Source organism: Rhincodon typus, chromosome 12 (assembly GCF_021869965.1).
Source record: "Rhincodon typus isolate 14 chromosome 12, sRhiTyp1.1, whole genome shotgun sequence".
Lineage (NCBI taxonomy): Eukaryota > Metazoa > Chordata > Chondrichthyes > Orectolobiformes > Rhincodontidae > Rhincodon > Rhincodon typus.
In genome coordinates, this window is record NC_063343.1 from 41,105,453 (window position 1) to 41,128,527 (window position 23,075).

At 37.8% G+C, this 23,075-nt stretch overlaps 1 protein-coding gene across 1 annotated transcript in view; it reads left to right on the forward strand.

Moving 5' to 3' along the window:
• LOC109915511 (rho GTPase-activating protein 26-like) overlaps nucleotides 1-23,075 on the forward strand; it is a 113,538-nt gene that overhangs the window by 76,044 nt on the left and 14,419 nt on the right. The window contains exons 15-17 of the mRNA XM_048603979.1: nucleotides 8,252-8,408; nucleotides 13,253-13,300; nucleotides 20,970-21,002. Of these exons, the coding sequence (XP_048459936.1) occupies nucleotides 8,252-8,408; nucleotides 13,253-13,300; nucleotides 20,970-21,002 (238 nt within the window). The remainder of the gene's footprint in view (nucleotides 1-8,251; nucleotides 8,409-13,252; nucleotides 13,301-20,969; nucleotides 21,003-23,075) is intronic.

Consider the following 23,075-nt stretch of genomic DNA (forward strand, 5'->3'; position numbering starts at 1 on the left):
GGAAAATTTTCTGAAGAAGGGTCTAGGCCCGAAACGTCAGCTTTCCTGCTCATCTGATGCTGCTTGGCCTGCTGTGTTCATCCAGCTCTACACCTTGTTATCTCAGTATATAACCACTGTTATTTTTATGTATTCATAATATACACAATTATATTTCCTCAGCAATGCTCTAAACCCATTTATAATATTTATCAGTTTGCACATCCACAAATGCAGTTATTTGTTCATATAGTTTATTAATTTATATCTCATTGCTAATCTCTGTTCAAAATTGGAATTATGGAACTTCTGTATAATGAAGTAATGAGAAGGTATAGCTGCAATTTTTGAGTTAAGAAGCCATGCATCTCTTTTATGCCATTTGTTGAGTTTAAAGATGCCCTGATTGATCAATATGTATTTCAACTGATGTGGAAATATTTTCGATCACCATTACAGTTCACGTTTTTCTTCTTATACAGATATGTGACTGCCCACACATAACAGCACTGAGTTATAAGAAATTGCTTACAGAAGACTGTGGGATGTCCACCATGAGCATTTCAATACCACTCAAATCTTTGCTACCCAGGGTCTCTAAATTCTGCCAGCCACCATTTTCCTGCATTCGTACTGTGAATGTGCACAACTAATAAAGCACATGTGACTTAATTTACTACACATCAATAATTCCACTGAGATATAAAACTTCTATTTGTGATCTTCCACACGCCTTCACCCCCAAGCACTATCCCCCTCCCATTGCCCTACAATATATGTAAGAAAATATATTCCATTGAAAGGTTCAAACAGGAAATCAGTTACTTTTTTTTTCAACTTTGCTATTCCCTAGGTATTTGAATTCTTCACACCTCAGATGTTGCACTTTGAGCATTGAATCTGTGATAAAGAATGAAAGTCAGTCATTTTCTGCTGGTTTCTGACCTTCAGGAGAATCTAAGGATTTACTGTCGGCTATCAATTTAGAGCAAAAGATACTTTGATTGTCTTCAGAATGTGCCTATGAGGAAATATTGTTAAAATGGTCACAAAGCATGCAGTGAATGGGCTCTAAAGGAAAACCATTCCAGTTTGGCAGAATACCATCTGCTTGTGATAATTCAAGCATTTTGCACTAATATTTAGAAGTATTAGAATTTGAATTAAGTGTAAAACTGGAGTAGCACAACTGACCTTGTATAAAGAAAATTACATCCTGTAACTTGATCCTAAGTGGTAGCAACCTGCTAGTGAATTAAATACTGCTGAATGTGTCATGGTTCTTTGGTTCTTATTAATCGTATTTCAAAATATTTTTGAAAATTGAAAGCATATTTTCAGAAAGAATTTTGTCTAATGTTTGGAAAAAAATTTGTGTTGTAAGTTAATACTCATGCAGTGAACACATACTATTTTTTCTTTTAATTGTTCAATACACTAAAACTTAGGAAAAATATAAAGTAGTCTTTTCTCTTTGTGGGATCATTTGCTGTTATTGGTTTCATTTATTTGAATTTTTAAGTTATTTCAGAATCACTTTTACTCGTGCAAGTTGTGCTACAAAGGAGTTAGTGAGTGTTGTCTTTATAGCTGATTTCTTATACAACTAACTAAGCACTTAACTTCCTTAGTTGTGAGTATATGTAGTTAAAGTTTCCAATTTCCAGTAAGTTACAAAGCTTAGATTCCAATTTGAAACTTAAAACTTTGAAGGGACTAAACATCATTGTAGAATTCAGTTGGTCCTTTCTTTCCTTTAAGAAGTAATGTGTGTGCATGTAGTGTTTCACATCCTCACAGCCTTCTTAATACTTTTTGAGTGTAATTACTTGTTATTTAAGCACCTTGACTGAGGGACAGGACTTAACTTGAAATTTCACTTGAAAATGGCTCCTCCAACGATGCACCACTCTATCAGTAGTGCATTAAAGTGTTGTCGTGGATGACATGCTTAAATCCTGGAGATTGTTTGAAACCATGATTACTTGACTTAGTGGTGAGGGTGCCACTTTTATGCTAATCTTCCATTTAAGTCTTTAAGTAACACTCCAACGAGGTCTTTTCTTATTTTTCAATTGTTTGCAAAACAATATGGTGTCTCTGTACAAGATCATAGAATTCCTACAGTGCAGGAAGAGGCCATTTGACCCATTGAGTCTGCAGTAATCCCGTGAAGTGCATCCCACCCAGCCCTGTAACCCCATTTGGGGTTTTTACTATGGTTAACCTACCTAACCTGCACATCCCTGGACACTACAGTGCAATTTTTAGCATAGCCAATCCCCTTAATCTGCACATCTTTGGACTGTGGGAGGAAACTGGAGCACCTGGAGGAAACCCACAAATTGAACCCAAGTTGGACAGTGAGGCAGCAGTGCTAACCACTGTGAAACAATGCTGCCCTTTCTAATGAAATATTTTAGTGCATCCGAGATTTGTTCTAGCATTGCATGTTTGGAATAAATGCTACAACTATGTCCATTTCAAAGTTGATAAATATTTTATCAATTATTCTGTGTAATATTTTGGGAATGAGTAATAATTGATTTAGTAGATTCTGGAGGCTTGTCATCTTCAGAAGCCGGGAATACATACGTAATTGGAGTGCCATTGTAAACCCCACAGAAATCAAGGATAGGACTCCTTACAGCTTATGCATTTATTTAGAGAATGGATGCTACAAAATAAAATCATAATCAGCAGTTTTTGAAAAAATCATTATTTCTGTTCCTGAACAACCTATATGGGTCAATATGCTGTTTGTGTGGCAAAACATGTTATACCCTTTTAATCAACAAGTCACAATTCGGGAAATAACCTTTCGAACAGTATTGACTGATCTCTCGTTCGAATTCCTCCATGTTGTCTTGTAGGCCTGTTGTAACAAGGGAAGACCCTTAATGAAAACAATTGGTGAGGCTTAGACCTTCTTTTGATCTTTTGTTTTCTGGGGTAAAATACCACTTTAGAATCTCACAGTTGTGGCTCCCTCGTAAAGAATAACTCCTTATTTTTATGATAGTTGTCAATGCCTATGGAACCCTGCCCCAAATTCAATTTCTTCTCTTAAGAAGAGGAAGGAGAATAAAGTTGTGTAGCAATTGACATAAGAAAAGCTAAGTATGAAAAGAGGTAATTTAGCCCACCTAATTTTATTTTGCTAATATTCAAGTTTTTTCAGTATAGTTTTCAAATACAGAAAGCAGAGTAGTTGGAATAAATGCAACATTCTCAGATTGATAGGCTGTGACTAGTTGGGCACCAAATAGATCAATGCTTAGCGCCCTGGCTTCACATTCTGTTTTAATGATTTTGAATTGGGAATTAAAGGTGATATTTCAAAGGTGATGCAAGTTTAAGTGGGACTTTGTTTTCCTCTATTCATTCATGTGGGATGTGGGTGTCATTGGCTTTGTCAGCTTTATTGCGCATTCCTATTTGTCCAGAGTCAACCACAATGCTTGGGGTCTGGAGTCACATATAGATCAAACCAGGAAAGAATGGTAGTTTTCTTCCCTAAAGGACATTAGCGAACAGATTATTTTTCCATCAATTGACAAAGGATTCATGGTAATCATTAGACTCTTAATTCCAGATTTTTTTTAACATTCAAATTCTACTGTCTGCCATGACGGGATTCAAACTCAGGTCTCCAGAACTAGGTCGCTGGATTAATAGTCTAGTAATAATACCATTCGGCCATCACCAGTGTGTTGTGACGATGATGCAAAGAAGGGGATTTGCACAGACTGAGTGAGTGCCCAAGAGCATGGCATGTGGAATAAAATATGGATGTATATGGTAGGAGGAATGGAGGTGCAGATTATTTTTTAAATGATGAGAGATTGATAAGTTGGTGTCCAAAGGGACATGGGTATCCTTGTTCATAAGTCACTGAAAGTTAATATGGAAGTGCACCAAGCAATTAGAAACTGAAGTGGGATGTTAGCATTTCTCATAGGAGGATTTGAGTTCAAGAATAATGATGTCATGCTTAAATTATATAGAAGCTTCATGAAACCACACATACAGTATTGTGTGAGGATTTGATCCTCTTACCTAAAGAAGGATATACCTTCCATAGAGGGAATGCAGTGGAGGTTCATTAGATTAGTTCCAGGGATTGTTGGACTGTCCTATGAAGAGGAATTGGGAAGACTGGGCCTGTAAGATTGAGAGGTGATCTCATTTAGACATTTAAAATTCTTAATGAATTTAGACAGATTGAATGGGCATAACAGGCCCAGTGCAGTAATAATTCTGTGATTCTACAAGACGTCCCTTAACCACCTGCTGCTACAAATGAAGGGATTGAATTTTGTAAATGTTTCCTCAAACTTGGAATCATTTCCATTGGTGTTCTCTATATTTTCTACACTGCTCATAAGGTTTTTCAATATTATGTAACAATACCTTTCTGCCAAACCAAGTCCATAAATATTTGTACATTTGTATACAAGGAGAATAAATTTAGGTGGGCTAATGTATCTTGCTTCAACGTTGGCTTTTCTTACATCTGTTGTTACATTGCATTTATTTCTTGATTTCTTTTTTTAATGGAACAAATTGAGTTAAGGTTCCACAGGCATTGACAATTTGGGTATATAAACTAATTATACTAGGTTTTTGAGTAATGTCTGTCAAAAGTGTAATGCTTGTGATTGTTGGAGGTTGATAATTACAGTCACAAGACATAACTATAAAGCTCCTTAGAACAGTATCCTAGACCCAGCCTCCTTCAGCTACTTCATCAATGTCCCATAAAATTAGAAGTGGAGATCTTGCACAGTGTTCATCATTATCTGCGACTCGTCAGTACTGAAGCAGTCCATGTCAATGTACTGCAAGATTTGGATAATGTTCAGGCTTGGACTGATAAGTGGCAGGAAACATAGCGAGAAATCTCTGCTGGGTCATGGCCATTTCAAACAAGAGAGAATCTAGCTATCTCCATTTGGCATTCAATGGTGTTACCATTGCTGAATCCCCCACTCTGAACATTCTGGGAGTTACTATTGACCAGAAGCAGAACAGGAACAGCCAAATAAATACTGTGGCTACAAGTACAGGTCAGAGTCTGGGAATTCTATGATGAGTAACTCATCTCCTGACTCACCAAAGTCAGGCCACCATCTACAAGAGTCGTCAGGAATGTGATGGAATAGTCTCCATTTGTCTAGATGAGTGCAGCTCCAGTAACACCGAAGAGGATTGTCACCATCCAGGACAAAGCGGCGTGCTTTGTCATCTCATCTATTACTTAAAACATTCTCTGGCTCCGCCACCAAAGCATATTGGCAACAGTGCAAATTGAATAGGAGATGCACTGCATCAACTCATCAAAGTCCCTTCCACATCTGTGATCTCTCTCATCTAGCAGCACAGTGGTTTAGTGGTCAGCATTGCTGCCTCACAGCACCAGGGACCTGGGTTCGATTCCACCCTTGGGTGAATGCTTTGTGGAGTTTGCACGTTCTCCCTGAGTTTGTGTGGATGCTTTGAGTTTCACCCACAATCCAAAGATATGCAGGTTAGGTCAATTGGCCATGCTAAATTGCCCAAAAATGTCCATAAACATGCAAGCTAGTTGGATCAGCCATGGTAAATGTGGTATTATGGGGAAAGGCTGGGATGTTTGGGTCTGTGTGGGATGTTGTTTGGAGGATCAGTGCAGACTCGATGGACCAGATGGCCTCTATCTGCATTGTAGGGATTCTGTGAAATACATCTATAGGGGTTGTCCAAGAACACTAAAATCTTCGAGCAAGCTGAGCGGTCATTCACACAAAGAAGTATCTCGGACAGCAAATCATAATGATTGTCATTCAGTTTTTAATTGAGAGTAAAATAAAGATTGAGCATACTGGTGAGATTAAGGTAGCAACTGAAGTATTATAAACAAAAGTTAGTTTTTCAGTGATAGAGAGGTATTTCAGTAATTATGATTTACATGTCATTAAAACTCTTTAGTTGCACCTTCAGAATGCTGCTGATATTTAAATTGCACCATCCAAAGAAATGAAGAAGAGAATTATTTTGTGGATTGTGAATTTGTTACATGATTTAGATGAAGGTGAGATTGGAGAAGTATCAATGGGGGTACATTGATATTGGAGACATTTTATTGGCACTCATTGCTACCTCTGGACCAATGTTTATAGACCCTTACACAGTCTTGTTACAGGAGACTTATCCTTGCCACATTTGCTTCACAAAAAAGAGTTTATTGCATTGTGACTGTCAGACACAGTTTCGATCAGAGATAACTCCTGCTTGACTCATTGAGGCTACTAAAGTTTTCATCACAGTTTTCATTCTATCAAACCTTCAACCTTTCCACATAAGACTTTTGCAATGCATACAAATATCGAGCAAATTGTAAATGCTGTTTTTTCAGCATGACCCCTTAATTGTTTTTTCCGTGGAACGAAGTATAATTTGGTGCTGAATGTACACAAAGTGACAGTTTTCAATTGAAAGGTCTCACGAATGGCATCTCTAAAGACATCATGGTTCTTCATTCCACCCTCTTAGCCAGTGTAAATGGGGGTTTACATCAGTTCATTTCAGATAGCATATGCCCACAAAAACATAATTATTTACATGAATGGCTCTTAACTAGGAAGCAGATTTGCCTCACTATGTGGTAGCATAGACTACGTACAGTTTTGCAAGCAAAAAATACAATTGGAAAGTCATTCTAGGGCAAGGAGACTAGTATCTGCATCCACAACTGGTGATTCTGCTCAGAAGTCCCTGAATGACAGTAGAAAACCTTTGGCTGGAAGCCTAAATATGTGTTCACTATACTCTGCCTTGCAGCCTTGGCACAGTGCAAGGATGTGTGCAATGTAGTATTAGTAGTGAAGATATTAAAATTATGTATCTCAAAGATTGTTCTTATTTGCAACATCGTTTTCTGCCATAATCTGAGTCCCATGAGTGATGCCTGCAAACGTGAGGAACAAGTCTCTCATTGCGCTTTCCTGATACGTTCCCTGTTTTCAGTTACATACAAGAGACCTGGAAGAGTGCATTGACTTGGTTGGTGACCTCCCATCATTTATCCAGTACCTGTGTTGTTCCTGATGTGTTACAGTCAGCTGCAAATAGACCATTTACTTTTAGTGCAAACCTGCAGAAGCAAAAGGAGCATTATTGCAGCCATATCTTGAAACCTACGACAGCTCTTTCCTGTAATGAGCAACTGCTGTCTTGTCAGGTTTGTGCACCCTAGTCCAAAATGTTGCAATTCGTTGCACATGTGCTGTGTACGATCAACCAATACAAATTAGGGGAGGAGTTCCAGAGTTTCCGTACCACATTTAGCATTGCCGCATCTGTTTGCCAGTATCAGTGAGTTTATATTATATGCCACCCTGGCCTGTCTAGGAAAATTAACATTCTAATGTCAATGCTAAATGGCACAGTTGCAGGATTCAGTTTTAATGTCGCTAGACTTTTTTTCTTGCACCTCTACAAATTATCTAGGGTACCAATGCCGGCTGGTGGCTAATTTTCAGGCATCTGCCAGCTGTGAACTTCATTAGGCTGCCAAGAGATGGCACTAACTCAACCATATTTCGCCATTCCCTTTATATTTGCATTTGGTTTTATTTTTCTTCACAATCTTCCCTAAATAATATCAGAATCTGCAAGGAACGTGTGAAATATTATCTGATTTTGTTTGAGTACATATGTGTTCTAACTACAACATATCTAACAGAATAGAAATGGATGAAGGTCTAATTTTCTTGGCAGAGGTTACTAAACAATGACCTTGTGTTTCTTGAATTTAGATTTGATGTAAGGACCAGCAGACCATCTCTGTGATGTAGAGTGGATGGTTGTTTTGCATTTTTAAGTGCTGTTCTTGCCTTTGAAAGTAGTAGAGTATTCATCTAGTAATAAAGGGTCTAGGCCCGAAACGTCAGCCTCTCTGCTCCTATGATGCTGCTTGGCCTGCTGTGTTCATCCAGCCCTGCACCTTGTTGTCTCTTCATCCAGTAATGTTGGGTAATTTCAGTCCCATTCATGCATGCAGCAATACTGCTCAATTCAAGGGAAGTACTTGTGCAAAGTTAATAATATTAAAATGATGATTTTTTTATTTTAAGGTCAAGGTTAAGGTGAAGCTAGTTGGGTTAAGCTTTTAGTGGTAAAACTGCATTTATTACTTTTAGTGAAAGCCCTTGTTGGAAAATAATTGTGGAATATTTTGCCACTTGGGTAGATATACCAAATGTAAAGAAAAATATCTTATTCTTGCCAGAGAAGCAGAAAAACATTGCAAACTCCAGTACTGAATCTGTGATCATCCCTACTGTGAATGCTTCATCGAATTCTAAAACTCATCGACAAAGCGTGCATAGCCTTGGCTGTTGTGACACTGAAGCTTCTGCAGTGAAATTGGAACGACCCAATTCTCTGTGAGTACAGCAGCAGCTTACATTATTTGCTGATTTCTGTGAAACAAAATGTAGACCGATAGAGCAATAAGAATGTCTCTTCTATGGACTAACTGACAACTTTTCTACCATGCATATGTCTAAATCCATGATAATTGCACAGGTGATTCAGACTCCTTTAAAATTTGTAATTAAACTTTTTAAAAAATATTTTGATTTGAGTACCCCTTTTATGTTTCAAAAAGAATAAAATTGCTCTGACTCAATAGGGTAGAACTGAGTGCAAAATGGATCATAGTAAGACGGACACTGTTGGATGCATCGCCTAGTATTCACTTTTTGGCTTCACTAGATCTGGTAAAGGGGCAGTTACTCTAAAAGGCAGCAAACAGAATACCCTTAATATGCCCATTTTGTCACTGTATTTCTGTTTTTAATGTACTTTGTTCTGGTCCCACACTTCACACAGTCCCATTATATTTTTATTATGACATTGTAGTATCCCAGCAGACCACAATGATTTTCTCCTACCCTTTTCATTTACAAAAATTCTGGTATCTCTAGTATACGGTGAGTGGCAAACCTTGAGAAATAGCCGAAGGGAGGGGAAAGAAATTGAACATGGTTCAAACCATGGAGCTTACCTTGCTTATCTCTCTTGTATTGAACGTTAACTAAGACTTGACATTACTGACTGGGTTATTGAACAAATTCAATGTGCGCTGGGATGGTGAATTTCAAAGACTAGTCACTTTTTTAGGAGATTAAATTCCTCCTCGATTCTATCTTAACTGGAAACCTCTTATTTAGAAACTGTCCTCTAGTCTTCAATTTACCCAAGAATCATAGAGTCGTGCAGCATGGAAACAGACACTTCGGTCCAACTCGTCCATTCCGACCAAGTTTCCCCAACCTAAGCTCATTCCACTTTCCTGCACTTGGCTCATACCCCTATAAACCTTTCCTATTCATGTGCCTATCCAAATGTCTTTTAAATGTAGTTACTGTACTGGGATCTACCACTTCTTTTGGCAGTTCGTTCCATATATGAATCACCCTGTATGAAAAGTTGCCCCTCAGAACCCTTTTAAATCTTTCACCTCTCACATTAAAAGTATGCCCCCTACATTTAAACTGCCCCACCCAAGTGAAAATATCTTTGTTATTCACCTTATCTATGACCGTCATGATTTTATAAACCTCTATAAGGTCACCCCTCAACCTCCTATGCTCCAGTGAAAACATTTGCAGCCTATCCCATAAGTCAAACTTTTCAGTCCTGGCAACATCCTGTAAAATCTTTTCAGAACCCTCTCCAACTTAATAATATCCTTCTTATAGCAGGACAGTACTCCAAACGTGGCCTCCCTTACGTCCTGTACAACATGACGCCTCAATTTGGTGGAATCTGGCCAGGATTTCAACCAGTGGTGGTTGAAGTGTCCAGGGTTCGATCCTTATGCAAAATTGTTCTCTGGAGTTCTGTTGTAGGTGGAGATCTGGTGTTGATTCTTATACAGATTTTCATCCTTCAGGTCTTTGAGGTGAGGGGTAACATCCACCCAGCATCTACTTTGTCAAGCTCTCTCAGAATATGTTTTCGTAAGATCTCTTGCTCTTCTGAACCCCAGTGAGTTTAGGCTCAATCTGTGCAATCTCTCGTCATAAAGCAACCCCTTCAATTAAGGAATGAACTGAGTGAACCTTCTCTGAACTGCCTCCAGTGCTGCTGCTTAAATGATGAGAGCTAAACTAGTATGGCCTAACCTGTACTCTTATAACAAGGGCTACCTACTTTAATATTGTATTCCACTTCTAAGAAAGGTCAGTATTTTATGTACCATCCTAATTACTGTACCTGTGTGCTAACTTTTTGTAATTCATGTGCAAGGGCAATAAGATCCTGCTGTGCTGCACGATTCTTAAGTGAGTGCTTTAACCAATAGGAGTTTGTCTGTTTTTCTGACCTAAGGGGATAATCTCTCATGTTCTCACATTATGTATACTCCATTGCTAAATTTTGCCCACACACTTAAACTACCTATATCCCTTTGAAGACTTGGGTCCTCCTCACAAAATGCTTTCCTTCCAATCTTTGTATTGTTTTATTCTATGGCATGAAAGAAATCTTGAAGGAGAATAAATACAGTTCCAGTATACTGCATTCCCAAACACTGTTAAACTTCCATCCAGCATTCAGTAGAAGGGAAAGAGCTTTGAACTTTGAGAAAGCAGTTGAGTATGAAAGACAGAAGTGTGTGGAGTTCAACCAGAACAGGAATGATTGAAATTAGGAATTAGGAGTGATAATAAGCTATTTAGCCCTTCAAGCCTCTTTGCCATGTAACATGATCATGACTGATCTTATTCTGGCCTCAACTCCACTTTCCTGACTGCTCCCGATAGCCCTTTATCCCATTTTTCATCAGAAACATATCTATTTCTTTCTTGAATCTATTAATTGACTCTGTCTCCACTGCACTCTGGGGCATTAAATCCCACAGATTCAAAACCCCCTGAGAGAATTAGTTTCTCCTCATATAAGTTTTGAACTTACCTCCTTTCATTCTATAACTATGACCACTTTTTCGAGACTGTCCCACAAGGGGGAGCATCTGCACAAAGTCCATTTTATCAATCCCCTTTTGCATTTTATATACCTCAATCAGATTCCCCCCTCACTCTTTCTGAGCTCCAGTAAGTACAAGCCCAAGCTATTCAACTGCTGCTCATAAAACAGCCCTTTTCATTCCTGGAATCAATCTGGTAAACATCTTCTGAACTGCCTCCAGTGCTACCACATCCTTCCTCAAGTAAGGAGACCAAAACTGGACACAATTTTCCAGGTGTGATCTCACCAATGCCTTATTTAATTGCAACAATGCTACTTTACTTTTATAATCCAATTTTTTTGCAATAAATGCCAGGATTCCATTTGCCTTTCTGATTATCTACTGCACATGCATGCCCGTTCTCTGTGATTCATGCACAAAGACTGTTCCTCCTGCACTGACACACTTAGAATCTGCTTTCCTTTTAAATAATAAATTTCCTTTATATTTTTCTGGCCAAAGTGGACAACATATGGAAGAAGAGAAGAGCGATAGTATTGACCAATATTAATTCTCACATAGATCAGACTAAAATTAATGGAATGGAGCCCACATTTTAGAACGCATTTGAGACTGTGTTTCCCCAGCAGTATGTTTTTCATCGAACAAACAAAGAATTATTGCTTGATTTAATTCCAGGAAATGAAGTGAAATTTCTGTCAAAGTGAATGCTAAATTCTAGCATATAATGGCCACTGTTTTCTAGGGGATCTTTTACTATGACATCATTTTATCGAAACTATCTCTACTCATCGCCATGTCCAAAGTAGCCTGATCCCTGGTTGGGTCCACAATTTATTATTCTAGGAAACTGTTTGGAATGTACACTACAAATTCTTCCCCATAACTGTCTCTGTCAGTCTGACTATCCCAATCTATATGAAGATTAAATTCAGCCATGATTAATAGACTGCCTGTTTTACATACCCTCATTAGGTCCTGATTTATTTTCATTCATACTATATAGTTACTGTTATGGAGCCAATAGTCTACTCCTACCAGAGTCATCTTCCTATTTTTATTTCTTAGCTCCACATAGATTGTACATTTTCTCATCCAAGACCATTTCTTGCTATCAGACATATTCCATCCGACGATAATAATAGTACTCCACTACCAGAGTTTCTTCTAAGCCACATGGCAGTGCCCGCACAGCCACTCCAAGGTTTCACACACAGTGAATGGCATCGATATGCTGATTGCGGCATTGACTTCCAGTTCCAGAAGTCGCTGCCCTGCATGGACCACGAAGGCCCACACAGCCAGGAAGGAAATGAGAGGAAAGGCTGCCCAAAACCCTGTCCTTCCTGCCTATCTTTTCAAAAAGCTACATAGCCCTAAATATTTAGTTGCCGGCTTTGTTCTCTTTGTAACCATGTCTCCCTAATGACTATAAAATCATACCCATTTACTAGGCTTTAATTCACTTATTTTGTTCTAAATACTATGAGCATTCACGAAAAGAGCCATTAGCCTTTTACCATTCTGCCCCCCTCATCCCCAACCCTTTTATTGCTGGTTTACTGTTTTTGTATACTCTATCACTTACTGTCTCACTGTGGTATCATTATCAAAATAGCTGTCATGGAAAACTGCCATATCCTTTTGCTTTTTGAAGCCTATATTTCTCCTTTCCCAAACCAAGCTGCCAATTAGTTTAAAACCCTCTGTACTGATTTATTTATTCAATTCACCAAGTCCCAGCACAGTTCAAGTGAAGTGTGTACCATAGACATAGGAGAAGAAATAGTCCATCCAGCCCATTGAGTTACTCTGCCATTCAATGAGAGAACAGGAATAGCTCTCTTCTACCCTAGAACTGCTGCCAATGCTCCACAAACTGAAACCCATTCCACCTGCACAGATTTCTGAGCCACACACTTAATTTCTTGACTTTATTTACCCAGTGCCAGTTTGCCTATGGCTCAGGTAGTATTCCAGACATTTTTACCTTGGAGGTTCTGCTTTTTAATTAGCTCATAACTGTTCAAAATCTTTAATCAGAATCTCCTTTGAAGTCCTATTATTTAAAGGCACTCCTTAAGGGGCATTTTTTTTTTGGTGTCATCTGATTCAGGTAAGTTTTAGACCCTGACCCATTTTGAAAAATCTGGAATATCTGCCAGCAGAAGGAAACAGCTGATTTGAGTCACATGATTTGAAGTAAACCAAATGTAATGATGGTCTGTGTGGTTAATCTGTTTGTATCAAGCCCTGCCATCTGTAAAATGATTATTTGTTGATTCTTCCCAGGGCTGTGTGGTCAAGTTATGCAACTTTATCAGCTAGATTCCGCAAAAGGTGAAAGGAGAATGATACATAGTACAGTTTCCTTATACGGTGCTGCAATTAATAAAATATTTTTAAAATGTGAATCATATCCCTTTGGTGAGGAGGGGGAAGAGAGTGAAAACCCATTTATTGATTTATTGTTGTTCCCTTAATTAAATTACAAAGCACTAATCTTGCACAATTTGCTTGTTTCAGTGATGTGTATGGGAAAAGGGAAAAACAACAAATTCACTGTATGCTGCAGCTATTTTGGACATTGCTATGTGTATGCTATCTAATTTGCGTTCTCTTAATCTAACACTGTGGTTACCTGAATGGCTTTCTAATGGGCTATTGGTCATTTTTCAATGCATCATGAACCTATATTGTGCAGGTTATGATTCTAAGAAGAACTATGAAGGAGTCGTAATATTAAAAAAACGGAAATGTTACTCAACAGTTTTGATATGGTTTAACTGTTTCATTCTTGACTATAATCTACAAATTTAATTGGTACAAATTTTTAGAAGATTACCAGTCCCTAAACCTGCTGACAATTCCACTTGTAACCAGTTTAAAGATATTTTTCATCTGCCACAGCTCAGTATGAGTGTTTCTATTTTATTTTGTGAGCACCCTCATCATTATGAGAAGTGATCAGTGTCTTAAACTGTTAAATTACCACCTTATTGTTTCAAAAAGTATGAATTTGGAAATTGCAATTTCTAGTATTTTGAAGACCTAGGGTGTATAATTTAGGTTAGTATTCTTCAAGAAACAGTCCAGTCTCAAGTATGTCACTGTAATAACAACAAACTTTATTTATATAGCACCTTTAGCGTTATAAAAGGTACCAAGGCACCTCACAGGAATGTTGTAAAACAAACTATGGCATTGAGGTATTTAAGATACTATGTGGATGAACAAAAAATTTATCAATGAAGTAATTAAGGAATAAACCAAAGGAGGAAAGCAAAATAACTGAAGATATACCCTCATATGATAGAGCAATTAAAATGAGCTGTGTTCAAGAGGCGAGAACTGGACAAGTGCAGATCTTAGACGGCGGTAGATCTGGAAGAAACTGTGGTGATTTGGAGGGAAGAGCCACTGGTGATTAGGTAGAGAAGAGTCTACGGTGATTAGGAGGTGCAATGGCATGGAGCGATTTGTTCAACAAGAAAGTGAAAGCTTTAAAATTGAACTGCTGCTTAACTTAGCGGCAATATCGGTCAGTGAGCACAGGCATAATGATAATACTGGACATTACAGATTCCAGACTGAATCCTAGCTTGTTGGATTCTAATTTTTTAGATCTTAACTGTGTTTTTAAACAAGAGGCTGCCAATATACTTTCAACATTATTAATATCCCAGTTAATGGTAATATTGAATTAGTCAGACCAAATTAAAGCCTGGCTTAAATAGACCATAATTTTTATTTCCCAATTTGGTTATTGTGACCTTCAGTCACTAAACACATGCACATAAAGCTGCCAAAGTACCTTTCATGAAAAGACCCCATGTTTATAAAACAAAGTTCTATAGTATGTAAAATAGCCTGGAAAGATCATATGAATGGCAAAAGAAAGATTCAGTCCTTTTTCCCAGCAATATCCTTTATAGATACTGGAGCCCAGTGAAATATTATTTCATCTTCACTCTAACTTCTTACTCAACTGATGAGGTTGCATCCATTTCCATTTGATTTTCTACCCTTTCATCAGTAAGTAATGCTGAGGGTATTTTTTCCAGTCCTCTTTGTGTGTGTTGTTAAAGTAGTTTAAGATTTCTCACCAACTCTGATAGTCCAGAGACTGCCAAAACTAAACTGTCCTTCTTCTGGTATAGATCTTCTGAACTAAACCTGCTTGTGGCCCCTCTCCATGTGTTTGTCTTGAAGTTGTATACATCATAAAATCTCAAATTATTAAATGCTTCTGCAATATCACCAGTTGTTTTGGTTAAGTCACACAATTTCTTTGATATGCTGTTTTGACCCACTGCTTAAGAAAAGAAGTCTTTGACTTTTTGGGGGGAGAAGATAGTACACCTTCACAGAACTAAATAAACAAACAAAAAAGAACCCATTTACCTATATTTTAGAACCCAAGTTTCCAAATGTTTTATTATAAACCTTTATCACAACACAATAGAAATATCTATTAAACAAGAAAAACATGAATTATATTAAACTAGATCAAATGGAAGGTTAGAAATATTTCATTACAGGTATCATAAGAAAAACTGAATTCCTATTATTCCTTTTACCCAAACCTCAGCGAAGCATTACTCCTATCTCTGCACTAAGGTTTCTTGCTCAGACTCAAGCTGGTACAATGCAATTGCACCATGCAGTTGAGAATTAGAAGATGACCAATGATAGATCCTTGGAGAACATCTGAGCTATTGGTGTAGGAGCAAGATGTGAAACATTTCCAGATGATACTCTGGCTTTGGATAGATGGGTAAGAGTGGAACCAGGTGAGTGTATTCCTGCCAAACTGGGCAACAATAGACAGGCATTGGGATGAAAGGTGTTGTCCACCATGACAAGGGCTGCTTATTTTCAGAAAGGGTTAGGAGGAATACTTCAGCTTTGGTGAAATTACAAAGGATATAATCTGTGACTTTGACAAGAACCATTTTTAGCATTCTAGCTGAAGTGAAAATCTGAATTTGAGCAGCTCAAACATGAAGTTCCAGGAAAGATAAGTACAGATTTTTGAAGCACCAAGCCATTTAAAGACTCTAAGGAACTGTCAAGGAAGAATGTGGAAGAATTAATGTGGATGTGACCGAGCTGTTGATCTGCATTTTATTATGAGCACTTCTATCTGTTCTTTGCTAGTCAGCAATCTTCAATGTATTGTTCTACCCTTCTTTATAACATGTTTCATTCCCTGCAACATGAGCTTGTTCCCATTATTTAGTTTAAAACCCACTGTACCTCTCTTGTCATGTGATTCGTAAGAACTCTGGTGCCAGCACAGTTCAGGCACTATTCCTATGGTACAGCCGCCACTTTTTCTAGTACTGGTGTCAGTGCCCCATGAACCAGAATCCACTTCTCTCACAATAGTCTTTAAGTCATGTATTCATGTCTTTAATTTATTGTACTCTACAACAATTTACAGGTAATAATGCAGAGATTTTAACTTTTGATGTTCTGCTTTCTAATTTAGTCCCCAGCTCCTCATACCTACTATGCTAAACCTCTTTCCAGGATCTACTTCTGTCATTGGCACCTACATGAACTGTGACAACTGGATCCTCCACCTCCCACTGCAGGATCCTTGCCAGGCTTATGGAATTATCTGGATTATTACCCTTTGTTGTGACTGGCATATTTACAACTGCAATATTCCTTTAGTTAGAATATGAAGGAAGAAGTCTACAGGAGTCTGGTCAGTGAAAGGCAGTTAATCTTTTTGCAGTTCAAAATCATTGTCTATTGGGAAGTATGGGTGTTTTCCCAAGTTTTAAGCCACTGCATAGGAGTTGCAGGAAAGTTTGAGCTTATGCTGCGTAGTCCAGACATGTGAGGTGTTAATATCGGAGGGTTGCTTGGCCAAAAATGAATTGAAAGACCCCAAAGAAATCTTGTACCTTGGAGAGTAGCTGGCACTCTGAAGAGAAATCAATCAAAATTGGAAAGCAGTGATACACCATTGCTTTGGTCACAGAGCAGAAGTGAATGAACCTTCAAGATTTGTATAACATTTAACAGAGCTATTTGAGTTGGAGGAGAAAGTAAAAAAACAAAAGGAACTAGATTTGTACTTAAGTCTTTATAATTTCTTTTGTTTATTTAGAAATGATTCATTTCTTTAATTTCTAATCAATATAGAGTAATTTCTTTTCGTTCAAAAACAGGGCGTTTTGTGGAGTAGTTCTATTCATTGATCACTCTGCTTGGATTTCTCTTTAATATGTTAATTGAATTATAACACAACAGCAAACCACAACTCCTATTGCACACAATATGAAATTTAATCTTAAAGACATAACCATTTCTTGCATACTATAAGGCATGCAGTTGTTTTGGTACCGGAAAAGTTTCAGAGTAATCAACTAGGAAAAAAGTACCAAATATGAATCTGCCACTGCAGCTCCATTCTGTTAGCATGTCTTGTCAAAGGTGAACAGTAATAACCCCGTCCTTCCCCATTGGAATAACCTGATTCAAGAGGATATCATGTTTGTCCCAACCGTCTTGAATGATCTGTGTTTACAGAAGGTTAACAAATGGCCTCGTGTGCTATCAGACAGAATGACATTATTGACGAGTTTGTTAGAGTTCTTTGAATATCTATTGAGCATATAGTTAAAGGGGAACTGTTAGATGTAGTGCATTTGGATTTTCAAGAGGACTTCAGTGGGTGTCATATAAGCTAATAGTGTTGGGATAATATATTATGTTATTTGGATAGAGAATTGGAAGAGGTAGTCAGTTTCAGGTTAGAAAACTGTAACTTGAAAGTTGTCACAGGAATCAGTCCTAGATCTTCAACTGTTAATCATCTATATTGAGTATTCAGATGATGGGAACAAGCATATTGTTGCAGTTAAATGACATATTTCTCTTTGCAGTCGGCAAATATTATAAAGCTTAGCCTAATATCTATGGCCAGTGAAAAAATAATCCATTATAGTATTTTTTTGTCATGATCATAAAGTGCTCAGTCGTGCACTTTTCATAGCTGAGATGTTGGTATCATTGCTTACCACTGTGTGGATATTTGTGTCTGAATTACTTATGGTCATAAGGGTGAGAATTTTTTTTTCTTACTTGGGTTACCTACTATTCCTAATGCAATTTCAACTCTAGTAATATCCTACATTGTTGGAAAAAGTCAAGTTAAGAAGTTTGGAAGGACAGTGCCAGATTTCAGCATAAGCTAAGCAAGATACAGCTTAAGTCCTTCTATGATGAGGGTCCTTTAATTATAAAATGAAATAACATTTTGTATTTTTCATGATCGGTTGAATAAAAAGGAGAGGGGGTAAAAGGACTCTCTAAAAGGCGCATTTTTATTCCGATCAGGTTAAAATATATTTATATGGCTACACACTTATTATATGAAATTTCTTGGATATTAAACACAATTAGAAAGCTTTGACTTACTCCCAGCTTCCATTCAAGTAATGCAGTGCTCAAACTCCCAGGCTCCTCTGGTATCCATTGTTAAACACCAGAACATCAGCACATGTCAAAAACACCTCTGCAACATAGCCCCTTTCCCTTAACCTTCAACATTCACGAGATCCATTTAGACCCTTCAATCACCTAATAAAATTGATATAGCTTTTTCAAGACAGTAACAAATACAAAAGAAATAAAGCAAGGGATTGTGAATGCTGGCAATGTGAAACAAAAACAAAGTGCTGGAGAAACTCAGGCCTGGCAGCATGTGTAGAGAGAAGAACAGAGTGAACTGTATAGAGTCCGGTAACCCTTTGTCAGAAATGAAAGCAGCTGGGAAAGGGTAGTATTTATACCAAGTCGAATAGATGGAGATGGTGCCCTGAGAGAGAGAGAGAGAGATAAAGGAGAAACGATTGCCTGATGATAACCTTGGAGAGAGATAAATGCTGAATGGATGCTAACAAAGTGTGAATGGTTGAAATGCGTTGGCTGTGCAGGGAACAACACGTACAGAACAAGGCATAGGGGTGGGTAACAAACATGGAGGAAGGCATTCATGCTCTGAAATTGTGAAAATGTTGAGCCCTGAGGGCTGTAAAATACCTATATGGAAGATGAGGTCGTATTCCTCCAGGAATCAAGCTTCACTGGAGCACTGCAGCAGGCCTGAGACAGAAATTTTTGCATGAAAATATAGTGGTGTATTGAATTGGCAGGCAACTGCAAACTCAGCGTCATTTTTACGAGCAGAGTGGTGGTGTTTAGCAAAGTGATCACCCAGTCAGCGTTTTATCTCCCCAATGTAGTGGAGACCACATTGTGAGTTGTGAATACAGTAGACTAGATTGAATGCAGAACAGGTAACTTACTGCTTCACCAGGAAGTTGCATCAGTATTTTTTGAATTTTAAGATTTTTTTCCTTTCTGAAATGGTTTGTGTCGGCAGTCCTTCATTTGTGGTTCTACTTGTAAGCATAAAGGATTGAGTTTGAAGAATTGCATCTAGGGTTCATTTCTCATTATTCTAGAAAGGCTGTTAAATATGAGAGAGTTTTTTGAATGTAGATGTCAGAAAAGTAAAAGAAGTCGGAGCTTGTAGGGTGGTTTAAAATAAGTGGTGAAAGTTGATCAGACATAATCGTAACTTTGCTGTCCAAAAATCTTGAAAGAAAATGTTTTAAATTTTATGCAGGCTATATTGATGCTTCCAATTTATAAACATTAATCTGTGTAATAGTTCATGCTGCTGTAGATTATGATTTTTAAAATTTGCATTAATGGAAACTTTTAAAGTATTTTTATCTGAAAGTATTTTGTAATGCAAATAGGATTATTACAAGATATTTGCTTTAGTTATATTATTAGTTTTTCTTTACACCTTCACCTATGCAGTTATAACGCTTTGATATTTCTATTTTCATTGCCTATTCTGTTGCAATGTTACACTTTTTTGGTGTTGGTATGGGCCCTCTTCAGGTTGCGACATCTCAGGGCATTAGCATGTCATAATGGAACACTGCACATCATACGACTTTTGATGGCCATTGCCTGTTAAGAGAAGGTGAATCATAAATGATGACAGATGATTTTGGAGGAGAGATGGTGTCATTACATATTCAATATGTTATTTGAGGAGAGAGATAGTAGGAACTGCAGATGCTGAAAATCTGAGATAACAAGGTGTAGAGCTGGATGAACACAGCAGACCAAGCAGCATCATAGGAGCAGGAAGGCTGACCCTTCATCAGAAATGGGAATCAGAAATATCATATTATTTGAGGCTTCAGTTAATTTTCGCCATAATTATACCTTCGACATTCTGCCATTTTAATGTGCTATATTGCTGTGTATGCATGCTACAGGAGATAAATGAGTTTTCCAGATTTATGTACACTGTGTTGCCCTAATTCATCTTCCTTTCTGCTTAGTACCTCAGAACTTGGAATGCAATAGATTATTGCTGAACGGAGTGAACAGTTGAGCTGTTATGTCTAACAATGGGAATAGAAGCATAACAATGACTAACATTCAACATTCAACATGTTAATTAGCATTGTGTATGGAGTATCATATTATTAACCTTATAGCTGAAACAATGAATTATGGAAAAAGGATGATGCTATTATCTTTATTTTGAATATAGTGTGATTACACTTCTTAGGACCAAAGTCAAAAGCTCATATATATCAGTGATTTATGATGAAAAATAATATGGTTTCATGAGATAAATATAAAACTGGAATTTTACAATTGTAACATATCATTACTCTTAATTGAGTTCTTAAAAATTTTAATACCATGAAAACGTCCAAGTTAACTAAACTGACATACTTATCAGTAGCTGCATACAGTGAATTGTTTTGTGCCTTGGGTGGTCTAACCAAAAATGCGAATTTACTGATTGGTGACATTAATTCAGCGGCATGCACATATGGTATGCGCAAGTGTTGCTTCTTGTACGGGGCTCTTTTTCAAGATAAATCCAACCTGATTTACTAACATGAAAAAAATGTTACTTACTCCATCTGCCTTTCTTTGTTAACATTTACAGGTTAAACTCCAAAAGGAAACCCAGTGTTACTAGGTATGTGTATATGCATTTTATCTTTAATGTACCCAGTAATTCTGTCAGTATTGAGTGTACTACGATGATGGATGTTGTGCGCTATGACCTGACTAGTCAATAAACCATGCAATAGAATGATAGAATGTTCACAACTCCCCACATGGTGATTTATAGATCTCAGCCATTTCTTATACATGAACAGCCTCATTTAAGGTGTCGATAAAGAAAATCTCGATCGTTGAGGTTGATTTCATTCATAAAAAAGATTTCAAAAGAAAAATCACTAAATCCAAACCAAAACTAATCTACATCCTCTAGTTCAAACCAGATAATTTGTAAAATTTCTAGTATCCTTTGTAATGTTATTGCTGTAGCTTTTGTCAACTTTATGGCAAACTCACAAGTTTAAAAATTACTTGGATGAGCACTTAAAGTATCATAAAATTCAAGGCTATGGGCCTATTGTGGAAAAGTGGATAATGTAAGTAATAGTGTATTAATGTACGATTCTATGAAACTTGAGCTTCTGGAAGATGAAGCCTTGTTTGTCCTTCCAAAGATATTTTCCCTAGGTATCATTTATCCCAAATTACTTTTATTCCATTATTACAATACCACATGATATGTTGAATGATGAAATTTGAGCCAGTTGACTAAGGTGACACCTTGGCCAAGATTTTCCATTTTGGACTTAAAGTATGGCAGTGGATGTCTTAAATGACACCACGTCCATCAATGTCTGTGGTGAGTTGTCACATGCAATTCCATGCTTCTCATCTTCAGTATCTATGCAAGTGAGATGTTCAGGAAGTGACTTGCCAACTTGGGTGGCAGGAGAGGAGAACCCCTCACACTAAATAGCAAGGCAAGAGGAGGGCGAAGCACCTCAACCTCACTCCAAGTCCTGTTTCTTCAGGAGAAAGAATGCTGTTAGGAGCCACTCACAAAGAAGTGGCATAACGGATAGACACTCTTTGACAGCTTCTGAGGACACGACAGAGGTGCCCTATTCTTCCACCTTGCCTCTGTTAGTGACCCAGCTGCCTCCAGCAGTTGTGGTTTAGGAAGGTAAGCCTCTATCTGTGCAGAAAATCCTCAGCAGTCGGGGCTCTTTAGGTCTAGAAAACCCAGAGGGAATCCACCAAACTTGTCAAAGTCACCAATGAATACTAATCAGCAGGCTCCCTGCACCCCAACCACAGATATTGGACCCTACACCTGGATGTAGTGGGGAGAGGAAGGACAAACCTTCAAAAGGCACAAATGTTCAGTCTATTTGTATCATGATCAAGCAGAGAGCTGAGATCCAATTATGCAAATTAAAACATGACATGAAAAGAAAATGACTGCCCAGCTCAGTCATTCTGGAGCTGATAGTTATAAAATTGTCTCTGGATCGGTGGACTTGGCCCTCTGTTCATCTCTTTGGTGGGTATTCTAGTCCGGCACAGGATTCTTAACCTCATCCTCCTCCTCAGAGATTTGGTCTCACCATTATATCTCCTGCTCATCTAACACATCCTACTGTCCCCCTGCTACCTTTAGTGACTGTGATTGTAGAGGATACAGTACCACTACTGCTTTGTGGAAGACCTTGTTTGCGGTATACTTCATGGGACTGCCTGGTCAGACCTATTATTGGATCCTTATTTTCAGAAGGCCTATAGTCTGCACTACAGTGGTTCTGGTTGAAGTGTGGACACTCTTCTAACTCGTCTGCTTCGTAGAGGCGTTATCAGTGAGGTGTGATGTGGAGGTGCCAGTGTTAAACTGGATTAGACTAGGTTAAAAGTCACATGATGCCAGGTTATAGTGCCACAGGTTTATTTGAAAACACTATCTTTTGGAGCATTACTCCTTCATCAGGTGTAGTGAGAGAGGCATCAAAACACGGAATTTATAACGAAAAGATCAAAGAACTAATGTGAAATGTATTGAATAAACCTAAAATGACTGGCTGACTCCCTCCTGTTAAATCTTTAATTTAGAAAGGAGATGCGGGTTTGATCGATTAAAATGCAAATCCAAGAATTTCTTTCAAGTCACTGCCCCGAGAAGGTTTTATGGGATCATAACAATGCATTTTAGGTG